Below are 20859 nucleotides of genomic sequence, written 5' to 3' on the forward strand. Positions count from 1 at the left end.
TTCTGAGCAAGTTCCTTAGCTTACATGTTTCTTTATTCAGAAAGGAGATTCACAGAAGCCTGATTATATTAGACTTCAAAATCTTTGCATAAAAATTTTGTTTCCCAAGAACTTTTTGAAGTCCTTGTGCACAATCTATCAGTTGCAGCATATGTCAACAAACCCTAATGCCCTTGGATAAAAGCTCTAGAACAGGGGTGTCAAACTGGTGGCCCGCAGGCCGCACGCAGCCCCCGAGGTAATTTTTTGTGGCCTGTGATGCTCTGAAATAAAATGAAAATAGAAAAAATAGCTATGAAGAAAATAGCACTTAGGGGAGATCGAGGCAATAGTGTTCACACAATTCCCTCCTGAACTCTTTAACTACTGGAGATGAGTGTACAGGTGGCCCAGTGCCTTTCCTAGGGGGCTGTGGGCATGTATAAACACGCTGATTCAGTTCCGGCGACGTTTGGAACCGATATGGCTGCCACACTCAGTGTCACGTAATGTAAACAGATCCCAACAGTGAAAAGGTTAGAAAGAGCACTCTGGGTTGTGCTGTGATGAATCAGACCTAGTGGCAGAGCTAGTTAACATTTTTAGAGGGACGCCATTACGATTGTACATCACGTTTGTCAGCTGTCCAACATTTTGTGGTTTTTATGAGTCACTTTGTTATAGTTTCCGGTAACAACATAAGAGGTAACTGAAAACTAGTAGGAGGAAAGCGCTGGCAAGCTTCAGGTAAAAGAGAATAATTTTAGTTTTATAAATACATTAAAAAATAAATGTTTAAATAAAAGCAATTATATAGTTTTAAAGTATCCTATCCATATTCCTGAATCCTCACTTCAAAATATAAATTTAACAAAATTTGTAAATGTGATGTGGCCCCCGTGAATCTTGCCTGCTGCACCAAAAGGCCCATGTTTTCATTGAGTTTGACACCTGCTCTAGAACATACTTCCTTTCCAACCCAGAAGTTCACACACCAGGCTGCATATTAAAATCACCTGAGAAACGTCAAAATAACATCCATGCCCAGTCCCACCTTAACTGGTCTGGGGAGGGCCTGGTTTTCCCTTGTAAGTCCTCCAAGTGATCCTAATGTGGATGATGTTTAAGATCCGCCGGTCTAATCAGAGAATGCCCACCTCCTCATCCCTCTGAAATCAATGTGTTTGTCCAGTAAAGTAAAACTTGAAAACACAGGATCTGTGAACAAAACAACTGCAGGACAGAACACAGGGCCATTGATGAGAGCTGGCGACACACTTGGCTGACTTCTTAAGATTCTATTTTTAATGTTAAATCCACACTGGTTATGTAACATTGGGGCTCAAGGTTTTACTTAACATGGTCCTTTGGATTTGTAAAATCCAGATGGTGGATTTTATAAAAATTCTTATTTTGCTTTAAAGTTCAATAGCCACCCCCACCCCCCATCTAGGAAGCCTATAGTTTACTTGTTCAAAGTAGCTTAAAAAAGAGGAAAGAAAAAAGCAGTTTGATTTGTTGTATTTTATGTAAATAACTGTTTACTTTGAGGTTCACTCACTGCCAAATGGGGGCTTGACGAGAAAGTTAGTAAAGCAAAACCAGGCGCACACTTTGAAGACTTGAGTCTGTTAGTGCTGATGGCTTGTCTACTCTGGGTTACCATGAATTGGTGTTGACTCAATGGAAACCAACAGCAGTAACTGCTTGTTTTAGATTTTACAGCTTCATTTGATCAACTTCATACTACACTTTAACCAGTTATAGGATTACATTACCAAAGGCTTAAACTCTTCCTTCAGATGTTACTGGGCTAATAACAATCTATGAAATCTGCTAAGCTCATTATTCTCTTCTTCGGACATGCTATAGTAAGCTAAACTTAAGAAAAAGCAGGTGGAAAGCCATACGAGTATAACCTTCTTGTACTATATAAAACATGCAGAATAATTTCACCGTCTCTTTTGAGGGCAGGCAAGCTTTCTGGTTTTTCAAAGTGCTGTATGAAAACTGCTTTTATAAAAAATATCAATTATGATAAAAAGAACACTCAGGACCCTTTTCTTTCCAGGTCTGAGTTATTATAGGTTTTCTGAACCTGTCACAAGAACCTGGTAGTCTGGGTACTATGAGAAATCTTTCTAAAATCAATAGATTCCACTAGAAGCATAAGATATATGGAGGCAAGATAGGACTTGGTCTTGCTTCTCCGATTATCTAGCTCAGTGGTTCTCAACCTGTGGGTGTGACCCCTTTGGGGTTGAACAACCCTTTCACAGAGGTCGCCCGATTCATCACAGTAGCAAAATTACAGTTATGAAAAGGCAATGGAAATAATGTTATGGTTGTGGGTGAGGAACTGTATTAAAGGGTCGCGGCATTAGGAAGGTTGAGAACCACTGGTCTAGCTTGAAGAGAGGTGGTGGAATGATGCCCAAAATGGAGAATAAGATAGATTTCTTCCTAAAACTTGAGATCTGAAGATATCATGAATCAGAGGTAGTGGAATCGGAAGTAGCCATCTACTTTGTGGCAGGTTACAAGGTTGGCATGAACATTATCATTTACACTTCCTATCTAGCTCGCTCTTAAGAAAATTCCATTTTTCTCATTGTGTTAACAATATTCTTTGAGTAGAAAAGATTTGGATTTCCAGTTTTTCAGTTTAGTTGGCAGTGAAGCCTAATGTGCAGCAACAAATAAACTAACTTACAATGTTCACTTTGGATTGAACTCAAGAGAAACAGCACTAGTATTTGAGTCACTCTGAGCTCAGAATGCTTCAAAATGACATAGAAAAGAAAGAAAAGACTAGCCAGGTAAGAAAAACTGAAGGAAAGCCCTAGTCTGACAATTAAGGCCGTAAGTAAGGAACAAAGGGGTAAACTGATCAGAGCAATCATATTATTACCTACTTGTTCGAAGAGCTTTAGAATGAAGATTTTGATTATTCTGGTCCTGAGTTCTATTTTGACCAGACTCAGTATTAATATGTAACTAGAATTCCAACTTTTTATCATTTTGAAAATTCAATATTCATAGGCAAAGCCATAAGTTTGTCTTTTAAGAAGTTCCCAGTAATATCTTAGCCCAACCTTAACCCACCCACATTAAATGACTTCACCACTTTTACTATAGGCTACGCGTAACATTATCTGATTATAAATGACCTAGCCAATAAATCGCTTTATGGTGCTGGAGAGGAACAGTGAAAGCACCACGGAATGGTGAGAGGACTAAGGGATCTGCATGGGAAGTCTGACCAGAGTGCACCAGAGGCGAGGACAGCAGCCTTCATCTTACATACTTTAGACATGTTGTCAGGAGACCAGTCTCTGGAGGGCAGCACAAAGAGGAAGAGATGGAATGGCAGGAGGCTGCGCCCATGGCCTCAGGCCCAGGAACACCTGTGAGGATGGTATGGGACCGAGCAGTGCAGCCTTCTGCTGCGAGTGGGGCTGCTGTGGCCAGAGCCAACTTGTGGGCACAGCCAACAGATAACCAGGTACACAGAGTAGTTAAGAACAAGAGGAAGCACAACGCAATGTGATAGAAAGCCTGGATCACTCGTTTAAAGACAAGTAGTGATGAATTCTTCAAAGAAGTTCCAGTTTTTAAATAAGCCGGTCTATTTCCCTTATCTTCCTAGGGGCTGGAAACAGGTTAGGGGCAGGAGATGGTGGGGACAAAGAGGAGTTTTTTAAACGATCTTCACACAAGTTTGGGAAAAAGGTAAAACTCGGATCACCAGGAAACATTCTTTCCCTAAAGTGTTTTCAATACAAATATGAGCGCCACCTTCAGAACAACACAGAAACCGTAGAGAAGCTGCAATCTTTAGGAAGACGTCTAATCAGGGCAACTCCGGAATGCTTTGTTATCCAGCCCAGGAGAAAGAACATGTTTTCAGTTTCCTGGCAAAAGAAAATATCGAGTTTCAGATTTTATCCAAAAGTATGACAGAGAGACCATTACAAAACATGACAGACACAAATAAAGAAAAACAAAGGTACAAATCTAAAATAGGTGATCAATGTTTAATATTCTGAGGATTAAGTAACAAAATCAAAAAGATGTTTTCATTTGACTGGATTCATTTATTCCAAATTCTCCTAAGAGTTAAAAATGAACTATCATACTTAGTGATTTAGAACCACCAGATTGTACTTCTGGAAAGTTATAATTTTAATGTTAACACACAAAAATTTACATCCTAGCATTTTGTTTTTTTAAAATTTCTGCAGCCAAAGATTCCTATTTTTGAATTACAGTACTGCAAGGCACATACAGAACTCACCTCCTTCAAAACACACAAAAGATACTCCCTGAAATAGAATTTTAAAATTCTGAAACAATTAGAAATACTACAAAGTTAGCAATTTTCAGGTAAAAATGTTGCTTCTACAGGATCATGCACCTCTCTTAAAATCAATTCAGCACGTAAGTATAAATAATCTTTGTTCTTTGACATTTGTACTTGAAATGCAGACACAGTGATACTGAAGACGTCACTAAACAAAAACCTGAAAAGTACGAGATAGCTTGATACATTGTGTTATTGCCTGCACTGGAAACTTTACCACCTCTACTCTTTGCAAGAACTTGAATTTAATAATGGGGTCGACTACACGGGAAATAACAGGTTTCCATTCTCTTTTTTAAAAAAAGACATTTCCTTCCCCTCTCACATGAATTCTTTAATAAAGGATGCTAAATGAATTATATTTTTTCATTCAGTAAAACTAGGACCATTTAAGTGCCTGTACTAAATTTGATGCAGCTTAATTAGGGATCCAGGTACATATTTTCCTATGAAAATTTTTGGTCAAGCACATCTAACCATAAAAGCAAATGGAATTTTAAGAGGTAGATTTTTTTGTTTTCCCATGATGCGTTTTGTTAATAAATGTATTGTGAAGAAAATAGAAACAACACTGAGTGTGTTTTCTTAAAGTATAAGGGTCTAATGGAAAGAAAAATAAAAAATTTGTTACAGTCTGACATTTTAACAGTCGTAGTATTGGATGTTTTGTGATCAGTGCATTTGGAGTCTCTCAGGATCAAAATACGAGTCTGCCAACTGTGTTAAAGCCACCTCCACCCCCTCCACCAGTTGGCCCACAGCTTCCCGGAGGGTCATTGTCATCAAATCCATTGGGACGGAATGAACAGGAGGCAGATGCAGCTTGTAGAGCCCGGGCTCGAGCGTTCAACTCCTGCTCCTAAAATTAAAAATAATTCTTATAAAATTAAAATGTTAAGACAACTGGGTAAAAATTACACTTACGTCTTTACAGGACTTACCTTTTTTTCCCCAATCAGATGATGAGAACTTTTGCTAGGAACCAGTTATATTCTTCTGTGTGCCTAGAACGGATCGACACTGAACCCACTACCTTCCCATCGTTGATTCCCATTCATAGGGCCCCCATGGCGACTTTTTGCGATAGCAAATCTTTACAGCAACAAATAGCCTTATTTTTCTTCTACAGAACAGCTGCTGGGTTTAAATTGATGACCTTGCAGCTCCTGGCCCATTGTGTAACCCAAGGGTCCTTTGGAATACATCACTAATGATCTCAAATGAGAAGGCTAATAAAAAAGGGCTAGCTTCTGTCAATTGATTACAACGCATGGCTACTCTGTACACATGGAGTTATTAAAGGCTGTGTGACCTGGTACCCACTGGATATATTTGAATTTCCAATCTTTTGGTTTGCAGCCAAATGTGTGACTGCTTGTATCACCCAGGGGAGTGAGAGGACTAAGTAGGAGAAATGTGAATGAATGTCAAATTCATTCAGTCAGATATAAAACCGAATTCTAAAACTCTGGGTCTACAAATTCCTTAGTCTCTTTACCATCGAGTGGATTGCGACTCCGGGTGACCCTACAGGACAAGGTGAAGCTGTCTTTGTGGGCTTCAGAGACTAAATTTTTATGGGAGCAGCTGGTGGTTGGCAACTACTGACCTTGCGATGCACAGCCTCCCCCCTCCCCGCCCCCGCCACTGTGCGACCTGTGCACATACGTTTATACTCGAGAGTATGCCAAAGACTCTGGCATGTGCCCTTTTTAAAAAAACTAATCTTTAACTTAAAAAAAAGAATCTACAATTTTCAAGAGCAACAACTCTAAAAGATCTAAAAGCCACTGGCAATAATGTAACTATTTGTTAGGCACAATCATCTTGCATAATAAAAACAGCACAGTGCCTCACTCTTCAACTAAAAGCTCAGATATTTTATTCTCTTCTGAGAATCACATAATAGTATAAAATTTCTAATTAGATATATTGTGTGTGTGTGGACTAGTTAGAAAATTATTTATTGCCATGTTGAATATTTGCAAACAGGAAGAAATTTTTTTATCTAATTGAAGATTTAGATTTGTCTTTTATTTTAGCCTTCATTTTAACCAAAAGTTATTCAACGATAATTCCAAAAATAAAATATTTCTGTTCTTTTTCTCATTCTCATGCACTCCCCTTCCCCCCTTTATTGCCATCAAATCAATGCTGACTCATTGCAACCCTATAAGACAGAATAAAACTGCCCCTATGGGTCTAATTAGATATTTTAATCAGCCTTCCTTTACAAAACATTCATTTTGTTTGTTTGTTTGTTATGGGGGGAACTGGAAGGGCAATCTAGCTTACCCTGATTTCTCTCTTTATATTATGGATATCTTATTTCTCTGAAGCAACTACAAAATAATCATATACTTTTATGGCTGAAAGGGACCCACAGATAATAAATCTCATAAGCAAATGTGGCGAAGAAAGCTGATGGTGCCCGGCTACTAAAAGATCTATGGTCTGGTGTCTTATAGGATTGAAGGTGAACAAGCGGCCATCTAGCTCAGAAGCAACAAGGACCACATGGAAGAAGCACACCAGCCTGTGCGATCACGAGGTATCAAAGGGATCAGGTATCAGGCATCATCAGAACAAAAAAATCTTATCATAGTGAATGAGGAGGGAAGTATGGAGTGGAGACCCAAAGCCCATTTGTAGGCCACTGAACATCCCCTTACAGAAGGGTCTCAGGGAGGGTGGTATATAGCAACAATGAAACATACAACTTTCCTCTAGTTCCTAAATGCTTCCTCCTCCCCCACTATCAATGATCCCAATTCTACCTTACAAATCTGGCTAGACCAGGGGAGGTACACTGGTACAGATAGGAACTGGAAACACAAGGAATTCAGGGTGGATGATCCTTTTAGGACCAGTGATGTGAGTGACGATACTGGGAGGGTAGAGGGAGGGTGGGTTGGAAAGGGGATACCGATTATAAGGATCTACATGTGACCTCCTCCTTGGGGGATGGACAACAGAAAAGTGGGTGAAGGGAGATGTCGGACAGGGAAAGATATGACAAAATAATTTAGAATTATTGAGGGTTTATGAGGGAGGGGAGGGTGGGGAGGGAGGAGAAAAAAATGAGCTGATGCCAGGGGCTTAAGTGGAGAGCAAATGTTTTGAGAATGATGAGGGCAACGAATGTACAAATGTGCTTTACACATAAGAGTTGTATGAGCCCCTAATAAAAGGATTTAAAAAAAAGATAATAAATCTAATGTAAAATGGCCTACATAAGCAGTATAAACCATTTCCAAATTTTACCCAATGGTTTTTATGAATTACTTTTTCGTTACTTTGGTTTTATTGTAATTCCCAGGTACTCCAAAGAACAAAAAGATCTTTACGTATTCTACTTTTTAGAGTCCTTTATCCAAGCAATCTACCTGAATGCCAATAAAGAACTCTTGCACCCACCACCTGCGACATGGGAGATGGAGCTGTGTGCTTCCGTAATGTCACAGCCTTGGAGACTGTGGGGCAGTTCTACTTTGTCCTATTGGGTCACTATGAGTCAAGAGAATGGACTTGATGGCAGTGAATGCTTTCATACTGCATTCACATTAGAAAGTAAGATGATTCGATAGTGTTTAAGTGCAGCTCATGTCACATAAAGTCAGAATCCCATTTCAGAAGTACTATTCTCTAAATTCCTCGACACTGTACATGCTGATTCAAGGTAGAGCACTTATTTAAACACTTGTCGATTGTTTAAATCTTTTCTAAGAAAGAAGAAATACATGTGCTCAACTTACCTGTAGATATAGCTTATTATCTTTTGTGATAGCATCCATAAGTTCTTTCTGTAGAGGTGGGTCTCCATTTACCCAGAGTCCACTGGATGTGTTACTACCACTTAACCCATTAGGGCTGTTCTGTTTTTTATACAAAAGCACATAAGCTGTGTCCTTTGGGAACCTACTTGTAATTTTCTGGACAGACTGAAATGAGGTAAATGTCACTCTGCTATCATTAAATAAAAACCATTCTTTTGACATTTCCTTATTTTTCAGATCTTGTTCAATAAGTGTAGTGGGAGCATCTTTCCCTAATAAATGCACCTGGGCGGATGCGAACGGCAGAGTTTCGGGGTGGTGGTGGTGCATGTGGTATGAAGATTCAGTCCCTGTGATGTTTCTTGCATAAGAATAGTAATGCCCACTTTCAGAGGATATTCCAGAGTGAACCACCACAGAATTTAGTACATAGGGCACTGACTTGGGAAAGCAAGCTTCTTCAGTCCCAGAAGGCTTTAATTTTTTAGCTAGGTTCTCACTAATATCAGTGAAGTCAACATCTATAGGCCAACTTTCTGACAATGCAGAAAGAGAAGTAGTTCTTTTAACTGGCAACTCCAACAGCAGCGGTAGTGACACATTGTCTAAAATTTTTCTTCTCACATGATATTGCTGATCATATGAAAACCTCAGGAGAGTAAGAATTAGATACTCTGGCTCCTCGGTGATCTGCATAGCTTTCTCGGCATTCTGTAGAGAGGCACAGTTTTCACAATAATACTGGTTCTCACCAGTAAGAATCTCTGGAGCTAAAAAATAATTTAGTAAGTCAGTCACTGAAGGTGTGCTTTCCCCTGGTCTTGGAGATTCCCCTTTATTAACAAAAATCTTGATGGGCTCATTAGGGATAGAAGCGGTTTCAGTACAGGGAAACTCATCCGGAAGACTGCCTATAACTCCTTCATTCACAACTGGGTCACAGACAATGGCTGCTATTGCTGGATTATAGACTAATGATTCTTCTGAAGGACCAGGCACACTGGCTTGCATTTGGCCGTCATCTTGTGCACTAGGTGGTGATACTGGATATTGAAAAGGTAGGTTTTCCATAGAAGAGGAAGGACAAAAGGCAAGCGAAAGATCTGTGAAGGCTTCCACTTTTTGTGAGGTACTCTTGCAATTCAAGCAACATATGTGAGTTCGTAGTTTTCCTCCAAACATCTTTTCTATTAAAGTCTTTTCACCATCACTTGCACAAGGGGTCTCTGTTAGTAGAGCTGCCTTACTAGCTACTTCTTGTAAGGAAGTGTCACTGTACCCCAGACTTTCAGAAAGCTTCTGCGACGACTGGACTTTCAGGATCTTCTCTTCTTCATGGAGCCTGCAGACGTAATACAGCATTATACAACTATTTCATTTAGGTTAAAACTAATTTCTATTTCAAAAAATTGGTGTCTTATATAAACAGTCAAATTTTTGATTTTATCAAATAGAATACTATATGACCAAATTTCCTCTTTTTCAATCTAGAACAGTTTCCCAAAGTGGGTGATACTGCCACCTGGGAAGTGCTGGAAAATGCAGGAGAGCTACCGAGGCCCCCACTGACACTCCATCCTGGGTCACAGGCCAGCAGCGCGGCTGGGGCTGTCACTCGGACTCCATATGGAGTCAGGTCACTGTGGCTAGTGAATACTGCAGGCGACAGTAACCCGGTGCTGAATGTGCAGTGACCAAGAATGACGCAGACGCAGGGTGGGTGGGTAGTGCTCGCTAGTGTTCCACTGCCTGACTACACGGCAGCCTTGGTTTGGAGCACACAATACGCACCTGTAGTCACTACGTAGCACGCACCTCTAATCAGGGCTTCTGTCTCAATCTCTAAGAGTTCTATCGGATTAGTAATTTTCATGTGCACCTGTATTTCTTATTACTTGTTGCTACCAAGTCAATTCTAACAAGTACATGGGGCTGCTTAAACTTTCTCCACTCGTGACCCTTTTGTGCCCAAGAAATTGTCGGTGACCCCCAGGTATATACACTAAGTATGCAAATCAAACACAGCTTTCAATGATGTTAATGATTTTGATAGTATTGTGAAACACAATATTTAATTCTGGCGCTAATTTTTCTTGGCTACAAGTGCACATGGTAATGTTCAGAACGAAGGATGCAGTGAAGCCGTGGGCTGTAGCACGGGCAAGTGCAGCCAGAAACACCTGACTCAGTATGAGTTGGATTTTGAAGTACTTTTTGGTCATTGTACATTCAAAAACCTTTTACTGTCCCCCAATTTTCTTTGATCCCCCAAACAAACCAGTTCAAGAAGCTCTGGATTCAGTAGGAAGTTTTAAATGCAGGGAGGCACTGAGTAATTCCCCCCCCCCCCCCCCGAAAGGGGGCAGTTGTAAGCCAAATAAGTTGGAGAATCTATGAAGAGGAAAAGTGAATAATTCAAGAATGCATTCTGGAAAAGAAGTTTGCAAGCTACTTGAGTTCTGTGCTCTCATTACTTGCTCTCCATGCAGCTTACTTGATAGCATTTATCATATTCTATTATTCTATTATGATATATGTCATAAACCACTTTACTCATCTTTGGATATCTGGCATCTCGTAGACAGCCTGGAACAAAGACACTTATCTGAATGAAAGGACAGCGGCAATGTTTTGAGTGCAACTAATGTTACAAGTCATTCATATAGCAGAAGGAAGCAACGATGGAGATAAATAATGGGTTTTATTAATGAATGCTAAGGAGACACCCTAGCGCCCTGGTGGAGGTAGTGTTGGACTGCTAGCCACAAGGTTAGTGGTTCAATTCATAAGCCACTGCACAGCGGAAAGATGAATTGATGTGCTCCTGCAAAGCTTTAGAGTCTGGGAAACACCATACAGGGTCACTGAGTAGGAATCTACTTGCTGGCAGCAGGTTTGAAGGCAAGAGCAAGATACGCGGAAGCTCTCTAATTACTGACCAGTCAAGAGCCGCAGCATTTACTCTTTCGGCCCCCAGTACCACTTTATACTCTGAAATGTAAAACTAACAGAAGAGCCCAAGAGCTTCTGGCTACATGGGTTATATGTATTAAGATTTATGGTGTTTGAAAACAAAACATTTTAAAGTATGTATGAATATATTTTCAAACAATAAACCCATTATATGTTAGTAAAAACAGGTACAAGATATGAGACAAATTCAGCAAGAAAAATAACACTGTTTTGGCAAATATTTTTAAATATCTGGTTTAACTGAAGACAAGTGGATCTTCCTTCCTATGTCTGCATTCAATTTATTAAGGTATCTTGTTTAGATGAGGAGTATGAAGAACACTGGGCTTTATACAAATATGTAGCAGGAAAAGGAAGACTTCAAAGATTTTCTGAAAGCATTTAGGAAACCCCAAGGTTATGCATCAGCTGGTTTTTACAATAGCTGGTGTAAAGTAAGAAATGCTAAATAAAATCAAGTTGAAAGCAAAAATAAACTTTAAAAATAACAGAAAAGATATCAAGTTGTGGGAGATGGAAGAAAATATTTTGAAACTGATTCTGGTAGCAATTGTCCAATACGGCTTGACATGATGGAATTACGGAGTGATATGATCTGTATTGGCTCTCAATATAATGCTTCTTTTTAAAGAGAAAATAATAGCAGAAATATAAGGTACTTTATAGATTAACACTGGAAATATTTTTAAAGGAAAATAGTTTTAAAGGAATATATTACATTTTGAAATTTAAATATTTTAAATTTTAGGTGCTTTTGTAAAAAGGCATCAAATTGTAACTTTGAAAATATTTCTTACCTGTCTAGTAGAAACCTGAGGTATTCAGAACAGTCTTGCTGTGATCTAGGAGTAAACCATGGGGGTCTGGAAGCCTCAAAGAATATCCGAGGTGCATACGCCTCCCTCTTTGATGACAGTAGAGAAAATAAAAGAAGCTGATTCTAATGCTATGCATTTATTAAAATAAATTTAATACAAATGTTTTAAAGATTACTTAAAATTACAGCTTCTCCAAAACGTGTGTACATGGAGGTACTCAGGCACTCAGATGCAGTCAAATTATTAGTAGTGTTATTTTCCCCTTTCATTGCATTCAAATTACTGAAATAATTTAGGCAATTGTTAGTTTATCATTTTTAACACTGCAGATGAGAACTGAGAAGTAAAGCAACTACATGACATGCTGAAGGCCACACAAATAAGCTAGTAGCAAGAGAACTATAATAGCGCTCAAGAGTCCTGGTGGCCGAGTGCATCAGGCTGTTAACTGAAAGGCTGATGGTTCTTCAAACCTACTAATCTTCCTCATTGACAAGCATCATAAATATTTATAGTCTTATAGACACCTAAGGATCAGTTTTGCTCGGTCTGATAGGGTCACCGTGAGAAAAACTGATTTGATGGCAGGTTTAAAAAAATAAAAATCTTTCTCTTAATGTATGTAGTACTTTTAGCACTGACAATCATGTGTTTGGGTACTAAACGTTTTGGGAAAACCAAATGTGAAAAAGGTATGTAAAGGATTATATACTAGAAATAGTAGTAAGGGGAATACTGTTCTAGAGCCACATAGATGCGTTTGTGAAAGCTCCATTCTGTGGTCCTTAATCTAGATTCTGTCAAGACACCGCTTTGGAGCTTTCTCCCCCTAAGTTCTGAGGAGCCATATTTGTCCTAGTTTTCTACCCCAAAGAGTTGGTTATTCTTGTCTAAGATGACTGAGAACTCATGGGCAAGCTGTGTACAACTTTGTTTGATATTTTTTGCCTAGCCCAGAGCTGAAGCTTGCCCTGTGACTGGTATGTACCTTGGAGCCTATGGGAATGAGGGGAAGATAGCGTCCTATATAAATGAAGTTTCTCTGGCCTACTGGGAGTGCGGTTGGTGGGATGGTCAGTTTATGCCTTGAAATTAGAGAGGTGTTTGTATATTTAAGAAGCCAACCCCAGCAAGGATTTTTAGAAACAGAAAGAAGCAGGAAAAAAAGACAAAAGAAGCAGTAGAAAAACCGAGAAGGCAGGGAACCTCGTAAAAGTGCCTGGCACGTAAACAGAGGAAGGTCTGGCCCAGGGGACCCAGAGGCAGAGCTGGTGATGACAGATGGCAGGGCCAAAAGGAGACTATCTTGAGGGACTGCGAAGAAGCCCAGATGTCCCCGAATAACTGAGAAACCTGCCGTGCACTGAAAAAGGGAGTTTCTGTCTATACGGTTCCAGATTCTCATTCCTACTTAGAGCCTATTGACCCTAATGCTGAGTTGTGGATTGCTCCTTAGCCAACCACTCTAAATGCAAGTAAGTGTGAGCTCTGTGTGGCTACTGTACTGGATCACTGAATGCGGAACAGAGATAGAGTGTGCTCAGGAGAGGTGTCTGGTGTCATAACTGGTAATAAGGTTTGCGAGTGGAGGTTGTCTGACCTTAATCTCACAGGGTTCAGTCTTAGGCTGATCTAGAGTCTGAGTTAGACAGGTTCTGCTGCTGCTGCCGCCACCACCACCACTCTTTTACAGTTTAGGTAATACTATCTGTGACAAGGCACACATATGCTACACATGTTCAAAATGCAAGCATTCCTTGCTGTTGAAAAAAAAAATTGGGAGAGACGGCAGAATTTACTAATCTCGGGTTAAATCCTAGATTCTACGACAACAAAATATACTGAAAGGGCATCTGAAAAGATGATCTAACTTAGAACTTTAGAATTCTGATAGTTTTCAAGAGTGTGACATATAGCTACAATATTCAGGTTAAGATAAACTTCACCCAGATGAAAGGTCATTTGTAGAATTTAAGGGAATTTGGCATACTGATTAAACTGTCATTCAGATTCGTATCTTAATCCTGCTAATTGTCTATGAAATAATATAAGCTCAGTTTATTCATCTGTAAAATGGGGTTGCTAACTTATTAATTCTGGATTGGCTGCTAGAGTCAAAAGAAAATACAGATGTGTAGGTTTTCACTGCTTTTTAAGCACCTGCTTTACAAAAGGCCCACATTTGTGTTTGCTGCCAAGGAAACCTGAGGACCGTGGTGGTGTATTGGTTATATGTTCGGCTGTGATCGACACGACACCTGTAGAGGGTTTCCACTTTTGTGAGGAAAAAAGCAAAGCTAGCACCCAGTGTTTGTTTCGCAGTAAACAATGAGAGAGACAGTACACACACCGGAGCAGGGAGAATGGCATTGCTAAGCTCCTTCCCTGGGAACTCCACCAGTGTCTCAGCATCAAACCATTGGATTATGTCTGTGAATGCTATGTGTTGGGGTTAATTTAGGTCTTGAGAGTATGGTTTGGTAGGTTATTTGGGGTCTTGGAATGCTCAATTTTTTCCCCCTTAAAATGAAAAGGCTCAAACCCATCAGTCACTCTGAGTGAGAGAGGAGACTTTGTGCTCCCCTGAAGGGTTCCAGCCCCAGGAAACCTATGGATCAGTTCTACTCTGCCCTGAGGGTTTTCATGAGTCAGAATCAGCTCGATGGCAGTGGACTTTAAACGATTAGCTATATTAAGAAATAGGTATCTGTATGAAGAAGCTTCTATACTGTACAGAAACTCATTTTTATCTGCAATGACTAGAATAGTGGGATAGCATTATGTATACTCATCTATAAGAAAGGGTAGAGAGGGAAAACAAAACAATAGATCACAGCTTGATAACTGAAGCCTCTCTTTTGCATTGTTAGGTGGCTTTAACATCAGTATAAAGGTTCACCAACTTTGGCATAACATAAGATTTAAAGTGTATTATTTATTTACTGCTCCAAGTGCACACAACACACACACACACACACACACACACACACACACACACACACACACACACACACACATGCACTCACCTGTGTATGAGCCAGAAAGGCAAAAAGATGCTGTAATTTTTTCATTAATGAATTGCAGCCATTTAGATTCAAAGATAACACTTGCCTCCTGAACCTGAAAGATCATAAAATAAAATGATTTATGTTTTCAAGTACACAATTTTTTAAAACTGAGAAATAAAGGTTGAAAAGAAGCTAGTTCAAGAGTTTATCCTCAAGGTAAAACATCACTTACCCGACAGCCCTTTATTTAGAAAAGTTATCTATTTAAAATGCCACAAAGAAGAAAGAGGAGAACGACACTAAATGCTTACTAGGTGCCTGGCCAGTACTGGTCTATGTGTATTGTGTTCCGATTTTTCTGACCTAGGAAGCACATACGATCAGATGGTGACCAAATAAACCTTATAAAATGCACACTCGTGCTCCCTCTGAATTCCTCTGCTGTTATAACTAAGAAAGATGTCCGTGGATGGAAATATGCACTCTACTGAGAGTATAGTAAAATAAGCAACATGCTCTATAAAATATGATGTTTATTCTACCATATTACAAATATTGAATTATCAAATGTTATCCACTCATGCTTTAAGAAGGTAGAGATTAATATATACTAGAAAATTTCCATAAAAATGATGATGCTTAAGCTATAATCCAATTAACGTCTAATTTCCACATTCAGTATAAATGCTGTCCTGTTATGTAAATATGGACCCATAGGAACATATTTCACATTGTCATGAGAAACAGTTCATACTTTTCCAAAATATTTTGTGCATGTAATTTAAAAGGCATTACATTGCCTTGGAAGTCCAGCACAGAACACTCGCTCAACCTCTCTGCCCTAGAGCAGCGGTTCTCAACCTGTGGGATGCGACCCCTTTGGGAGTCGAACAATCCTTTCATGGGGGTCACCTGATTCACAACAGTAGCAAAATTACAGTTATGAACTAGCAACAAAAACAATTTTATGGTTGGGGGTTACCACAACACGAAGAGCTGTATTAAAGGGTTGCGGCATGAGGAAGGTTGAGAACCACTGCCCTAGAGCAGTCAGCTCTTACTTACTGCTCCCCTATGAGAAACTGGTGAAACAAAAAAGAAATGAGTCTTCAAAAACAAGGGTTGAGTATTTCATAGGTCTTGCCTTTTACTCAATTTTACTGCTCCATTTATAGCCAAAGAACCACCCAACCAACCAAACCAACCAACCAACCCCATTCCCATTGAGTCAATTCTGACTCCTATAGGGTTGTTGGAAGTGTACATCTTTATGGTCGCTGCCAGACTCATCTTTCTCAGGCCAAGCAGCTGATGACTTTGAATTGCTGACCTTGCGATTTATAGCTCCACATTCAGCTCACCCACCGTGCACTCAATGCTTTGAAAAAGTAGAATTTAAGTGACATATTTTCAGTGGTATGACTATCAGAAAGTCACCAACCTATTTTGTGTGTGATGATTTTCTTGTTACTACTACACATTTGTAACAAAAATGCTCATTTTTATCTCAATGGAGGCTTTAGATGGCAGTGTCTTTAAGTTAAACAATTGGATACTGCAATCTCCTTCTCTCTTTATAAATACTTGTGGTTCACAAAGTAAGAACAAAGTAACTCAGTCAAGCCTCCTACCATCCAATTGATTCTGACAGTGACCCCATAAAGCAGGGGTGGGGAACATCCGGCCTGTGAGCCATAGAAGGCCTGTGACATCATTAATACCAGCTAACATCATAGATCCCACCAGAAAGAAGCAGTTCTAGCTATCGCAATGGGTGTGAGTTACTGAGATGTTTGACCAGTATGGTCTGTGAATGGCATGGCATTCTAAATATCCAAATTGACCGCTCACTGTGCAGCAGTACCATTCATGAGGACATACTTCTGTCATTAACCGGACTTATCAAAGTGATACAAAGAGATAGCTAAATAATTAACAAGCAGCGCTTAAACTGCTTTCATATCTGCATGGAAGAAACAAATATGCTACTATCAAAATACACTACAAAGTTCGAATGATTTGGAAAGCAAAAAACGGATCCATAAAATACAGTTAGAACAACTAGGTATCCACAATTTGGAACAAATGGAAGTAGATAAGATTTTATATCTCAAAAATGCCACATAGCAGTAAAGAGCTAAATATAAAATACCTGAAGTATTTCTAAGAAAAAAAATCTGTACAAAGCACCTACAAAACTGAAAGAAAATATACAACAAAGAATTACCTCCTAAAAAAAAGTCACCCCACAGGATAGGGTAGAACTGCCCCTTCAGAGACTAACTTTTTATGGGAATGGAAAGCCATGTTTTTCTCCTGTTTTATCCTCTAAGTAGCTATCAATAACAGTAAAAAGAAAAAGGCCCAGGAGAGTCACCAGGGAAAGAAAAATTATTCAGGCGAGAATGCTCCATAGTAGCCAGCAATAAGCAAACCTACAGAGCATTTTTAGCCAATTAAAACAAATAGCTGTCCCTTCCCATCGCCATTAGAACAAATTTAAGATGGCTTTAATTACGTGTTACTAAAGGTATCTATAGGTACAACCATACATTAGCAAGTTCATGGTGCTATACCCTCTGGAGAGAAATTTGACATACCCTATTCAAAGAATGAAGGTGCCCTGGTCAAAATTATCAAAAGGTCAACAGTTCAAAGCCATCCAGCAGCAACTCTGTGAAAGAAAGACCTGTCAATCTGCTTTCATAAAAATTAATTAGCCTAGGAAACCCTGTCGACAGTCTGCAATAGGGCCACTGAGTCAGAAGCAACTCGATGGTGCACAGCAGCATCCAAACAGTAATGTTCTATATCTGCATGTGTGCAAATACGTTCATTATGGCACACGCATCTACTCAGAATGATGTAGTTCTGTGTTGCTCTATAATGCTGAAATATTTTCAACACAAATTAATAGAGGATAACATCTAATAGGGGGAGAAGAGTATGTAAATCCTCTACAAGTACTTAAGAAAATTAATGGAGTTGTTTTCTGAACTACATATATGTGTACATCTGCAGGGGGGAAAGGTCTGGAAGAAAGTACATAAAACTGTTAATAAGTTACCTGTCAGAATGGGACCTTTCAATTTGTACTCTATACACTTCCAGACTTAATTTTTTTTAAAACCAGAAAGAAGGAATACATTGCATAGGTAATAAAATACGCTATGGTATGGCATTGTCTAATTAACATATGCGTTGCCATAATTTCCAGAAAATATTTCTACATAGAAATGTTATTCTTAAAACATTTACTTTGAAAGAACTATACTTGAAAGTGGTAGAAATGTTACCTGGTAATACACAAGAAATTAAATACAGACATACTGCATCTACTTAGTATGGGACTTGCTGGGTGGTGCAAGTGGTTGATGTGATCAACTGCGTGGTTGGAAGCTCAAGTCCACCCAGAAGCACCTGGGAAGAAAGGCCGGGTGATCTACTTCTGAAGACCCTATGGTGCACAGCTCAACTTTGACACAACGACATGCATCAGAATCAGTTTGGACGGCTGCAGGGTGAGGGACAGGGGGAGGCAGTCAAAATACTTTTAAAAGGATGTTACCAACTATTCAGTGTTTGAATCATCACGCTTCAAAGTTGCTGATCTGATAATTAGTAAAATATCTACAAGTAACAAAGCTAAACATGAACACCACAAAAAGATTCATAAGTTCAATATTTATTAAATAAACGCATCTAATTGGATAAGAATTTAAGCTTCTACGGACTAACTTCACGTCTTTGTGACAGCCTGAACAACCCTTTTCTACTGCTGAGAAAGCGCAAGTGTGAGTGATTAAAAAGAAAGTGGCAGTCTACATGCATCGCACAATATAAATAACAAACTGGTAAGGCAGAATTTAGAAAAGTTAACCTTTTAATAGTTTATGAGCTCTGAAAGCCATTGGTTTTCCAAAGGTATCAATTTATGAAAATATTAACTTTTGTTATTTAGAAGGAAAAATGTACAAAAGATTCATTGTCTTACATCTAATTAGCACATATCAATTTCTATAATTACAACAAAAAGATTGAAATTTAAACTTACTCTGTGGCCATAAACAATGCTTGTATAACACTGTTCATGTAACATGTATTTCCTAGGTTAATCAGACCAGTTTTCCCAGTTTCAGATTTTCCAGAAAGTCTAGACAAACAAGATGCCAAAGAATTGGATTGAGAGGTCCAGGCACTTTGACTGAGAATCAACTTAATCTTCTCTTCACTGGGCTTAGGAAAATCCTATGGAGAATAGAGAAAAAAGAGATTTAGAAGTAGAAATATTTTTTGTTTAAATCAAGATCATAAGGAAGATTTTTCCACTAACATTTAAGCTTTCCCACTTAAATTTAAAATCATTGACAGGCCCTGGCCAGTAATCAAAAATCAAATTACACTACAGGGCAAAATTATCCTAAAAAGTTTCTTCAGTTGAAAAATACTTCTTAAGAACCAGAAATTCAAATCACATTTTATTTATCTTACATTCTCTGTCAGCAGAAAGTTTATAAAACTTTTGAGATAAGGGAGCATATCACTGTGCTTTTTTATGACAGCAGAATGATGATTCAAGGTACCATACAATCAAATAAGCAAAATAATTTGCTTCAAAATTTGATCAAAATAAGATGTTCACTTTTCATTTGCTACTAATATTTTGTCAGTATTAACCTCACAATTGCAAGGTCCACAGTGATTAGAAGATCAAAAAAGAAAGCAACTGAACGCAATGACTTGATTTAAAACAATAAAATTGGTCTTGTGTTACTCATATAGAAAAGGACAAGACACTGGACTCCAACATGGTGATCATCTAACAGCAGCAAGAACCGTCATCTAAAGACACCGTGAAATTCAGAAATCAACATTACTGCTAGATGCCGCCCCCTCCAAAAGTCCCTGGTTTCAGAGATTCACTTCTGAGCTGTGCAGAATGTTGCCCCAGTGGCGACAGTAATTACTGAACCGTTCTGTACTCTAAGCGTAACCCAAATCTATGTCCTCGGGCTAGCTATGCAGTGAAGAGAACAGAACATGTTTTTGGTCCTTTCAAGTATGAAAGGTAATAGACTTTCAAATGGTACTTCAAAATGGAACACTATTAATAAAATTGAATCCTAATAACTTAAATTAGCTTTTGTTGAACCTCTTGATACACTTATTGTGCTTATTTTGATGCAATTCTTCATCCCAAGGAGAATGACTAGTTTTTTTATTCACTGGCTTTTCAAAGTAGAAAAACAGGGGTAACAATAAATAATTAAAATTAAGTATTTATGTACAAAATAAGTAATACTTTTATGAAGTATGGACATTCAAAAACAGTCCACAGTAAAATAGGATAAAATAGTTAAATATCTCATTAAACTAAATTTTCTGGAATCCCTGGTGGTGTAGTGGTTATATGTTGGGCTGCGATCTGCATGTTTAGCAGTTCAAAACCACCAGCAGCTCTGTGGGAAAAGACTGGGCTTTCTACTCCCGTAAACAATCTCAAAACTCACGGGGTTGTTATGAGTCAGCAATGACTCGATGACAGTGAGTGTGGTTCGGAAGATGTAGTTGAGAAGTTCTGGTGGCACAGTGGTTATGCACTGGGCTACTCATAGGAAGGTTTGAAGTTCAAATCCACCAGCTGCCCTTCGGGGGAAAAGACGAGACTTTCTATTCCAGTACAGGGTTAACAGTCTTGGCAACTCACAGGGGCAATTCTACCCTGTCTTACAGGGTATGAATTGGCTTCAACTTGATGGTCATGATGAGAAGGTATTATATTTATATATTCATAGCCATCAAGTCTGTGCTGATTCACAGCAACCCTGTATTACATATTTTAACACTCCTGAGACTGGGTTACAACTGATGTATGAATTCACTTAATGTATCATTTTTGAAACACCTATTATAAATTCAAACATAACCTTATTAGTGCAGAA

General features: G+C 38.8%; 1 protein-coding gene across 1 annotated transcript in view; it reads right to left on the reverse strand.

The window, feature by feature from the left end:
- Positions 1-833: 833 nt before the first annotated feature.
- Positions 834-20859, reverse strand: part of USP38 (ubiquitin specific peptidase 38) — a 44278-nt gene continuing 24252 nt past the window's right edge. Inside the window, exons 6-10 of the mRNA XM_075543751.1 lie at positions 18972-19165; positions 14936-15029; positions 11889-11995; positions 8098-9460; positions 834-5201 (exon numbers count right to left, since the gene is read on the reverse strand). Coding sequence (XP_075399866.1) covers positions 5040-5201; positions 8098-9460; positions 11889-11995; positions 14936-15029; positions 18972-19165 — 1920 coding nt within the window. The 3' untranslated portion in view covers positions 834-5039. The remainder of the gene's footprint in view (positions 5202-8097; positions 9461-11888; positions 11996-14935; positions 15030-18971; positions 19166-20859) is intronic.

This window comes from Tenrec ecaudatus, chromosome 3 (genome assembly GCF_050624435.1).
Source record: "Tenrec ecaudatus isolate mTenEca1 chromosome 3, mTenEca1.hap1, whole genome shotgun sequence".
NCBI lineage: Eukaryota > Metazoa > Chordata > Mammalia > Afrosoricida > Tenrecidae > Tenrec > Tenrec ecaudatus.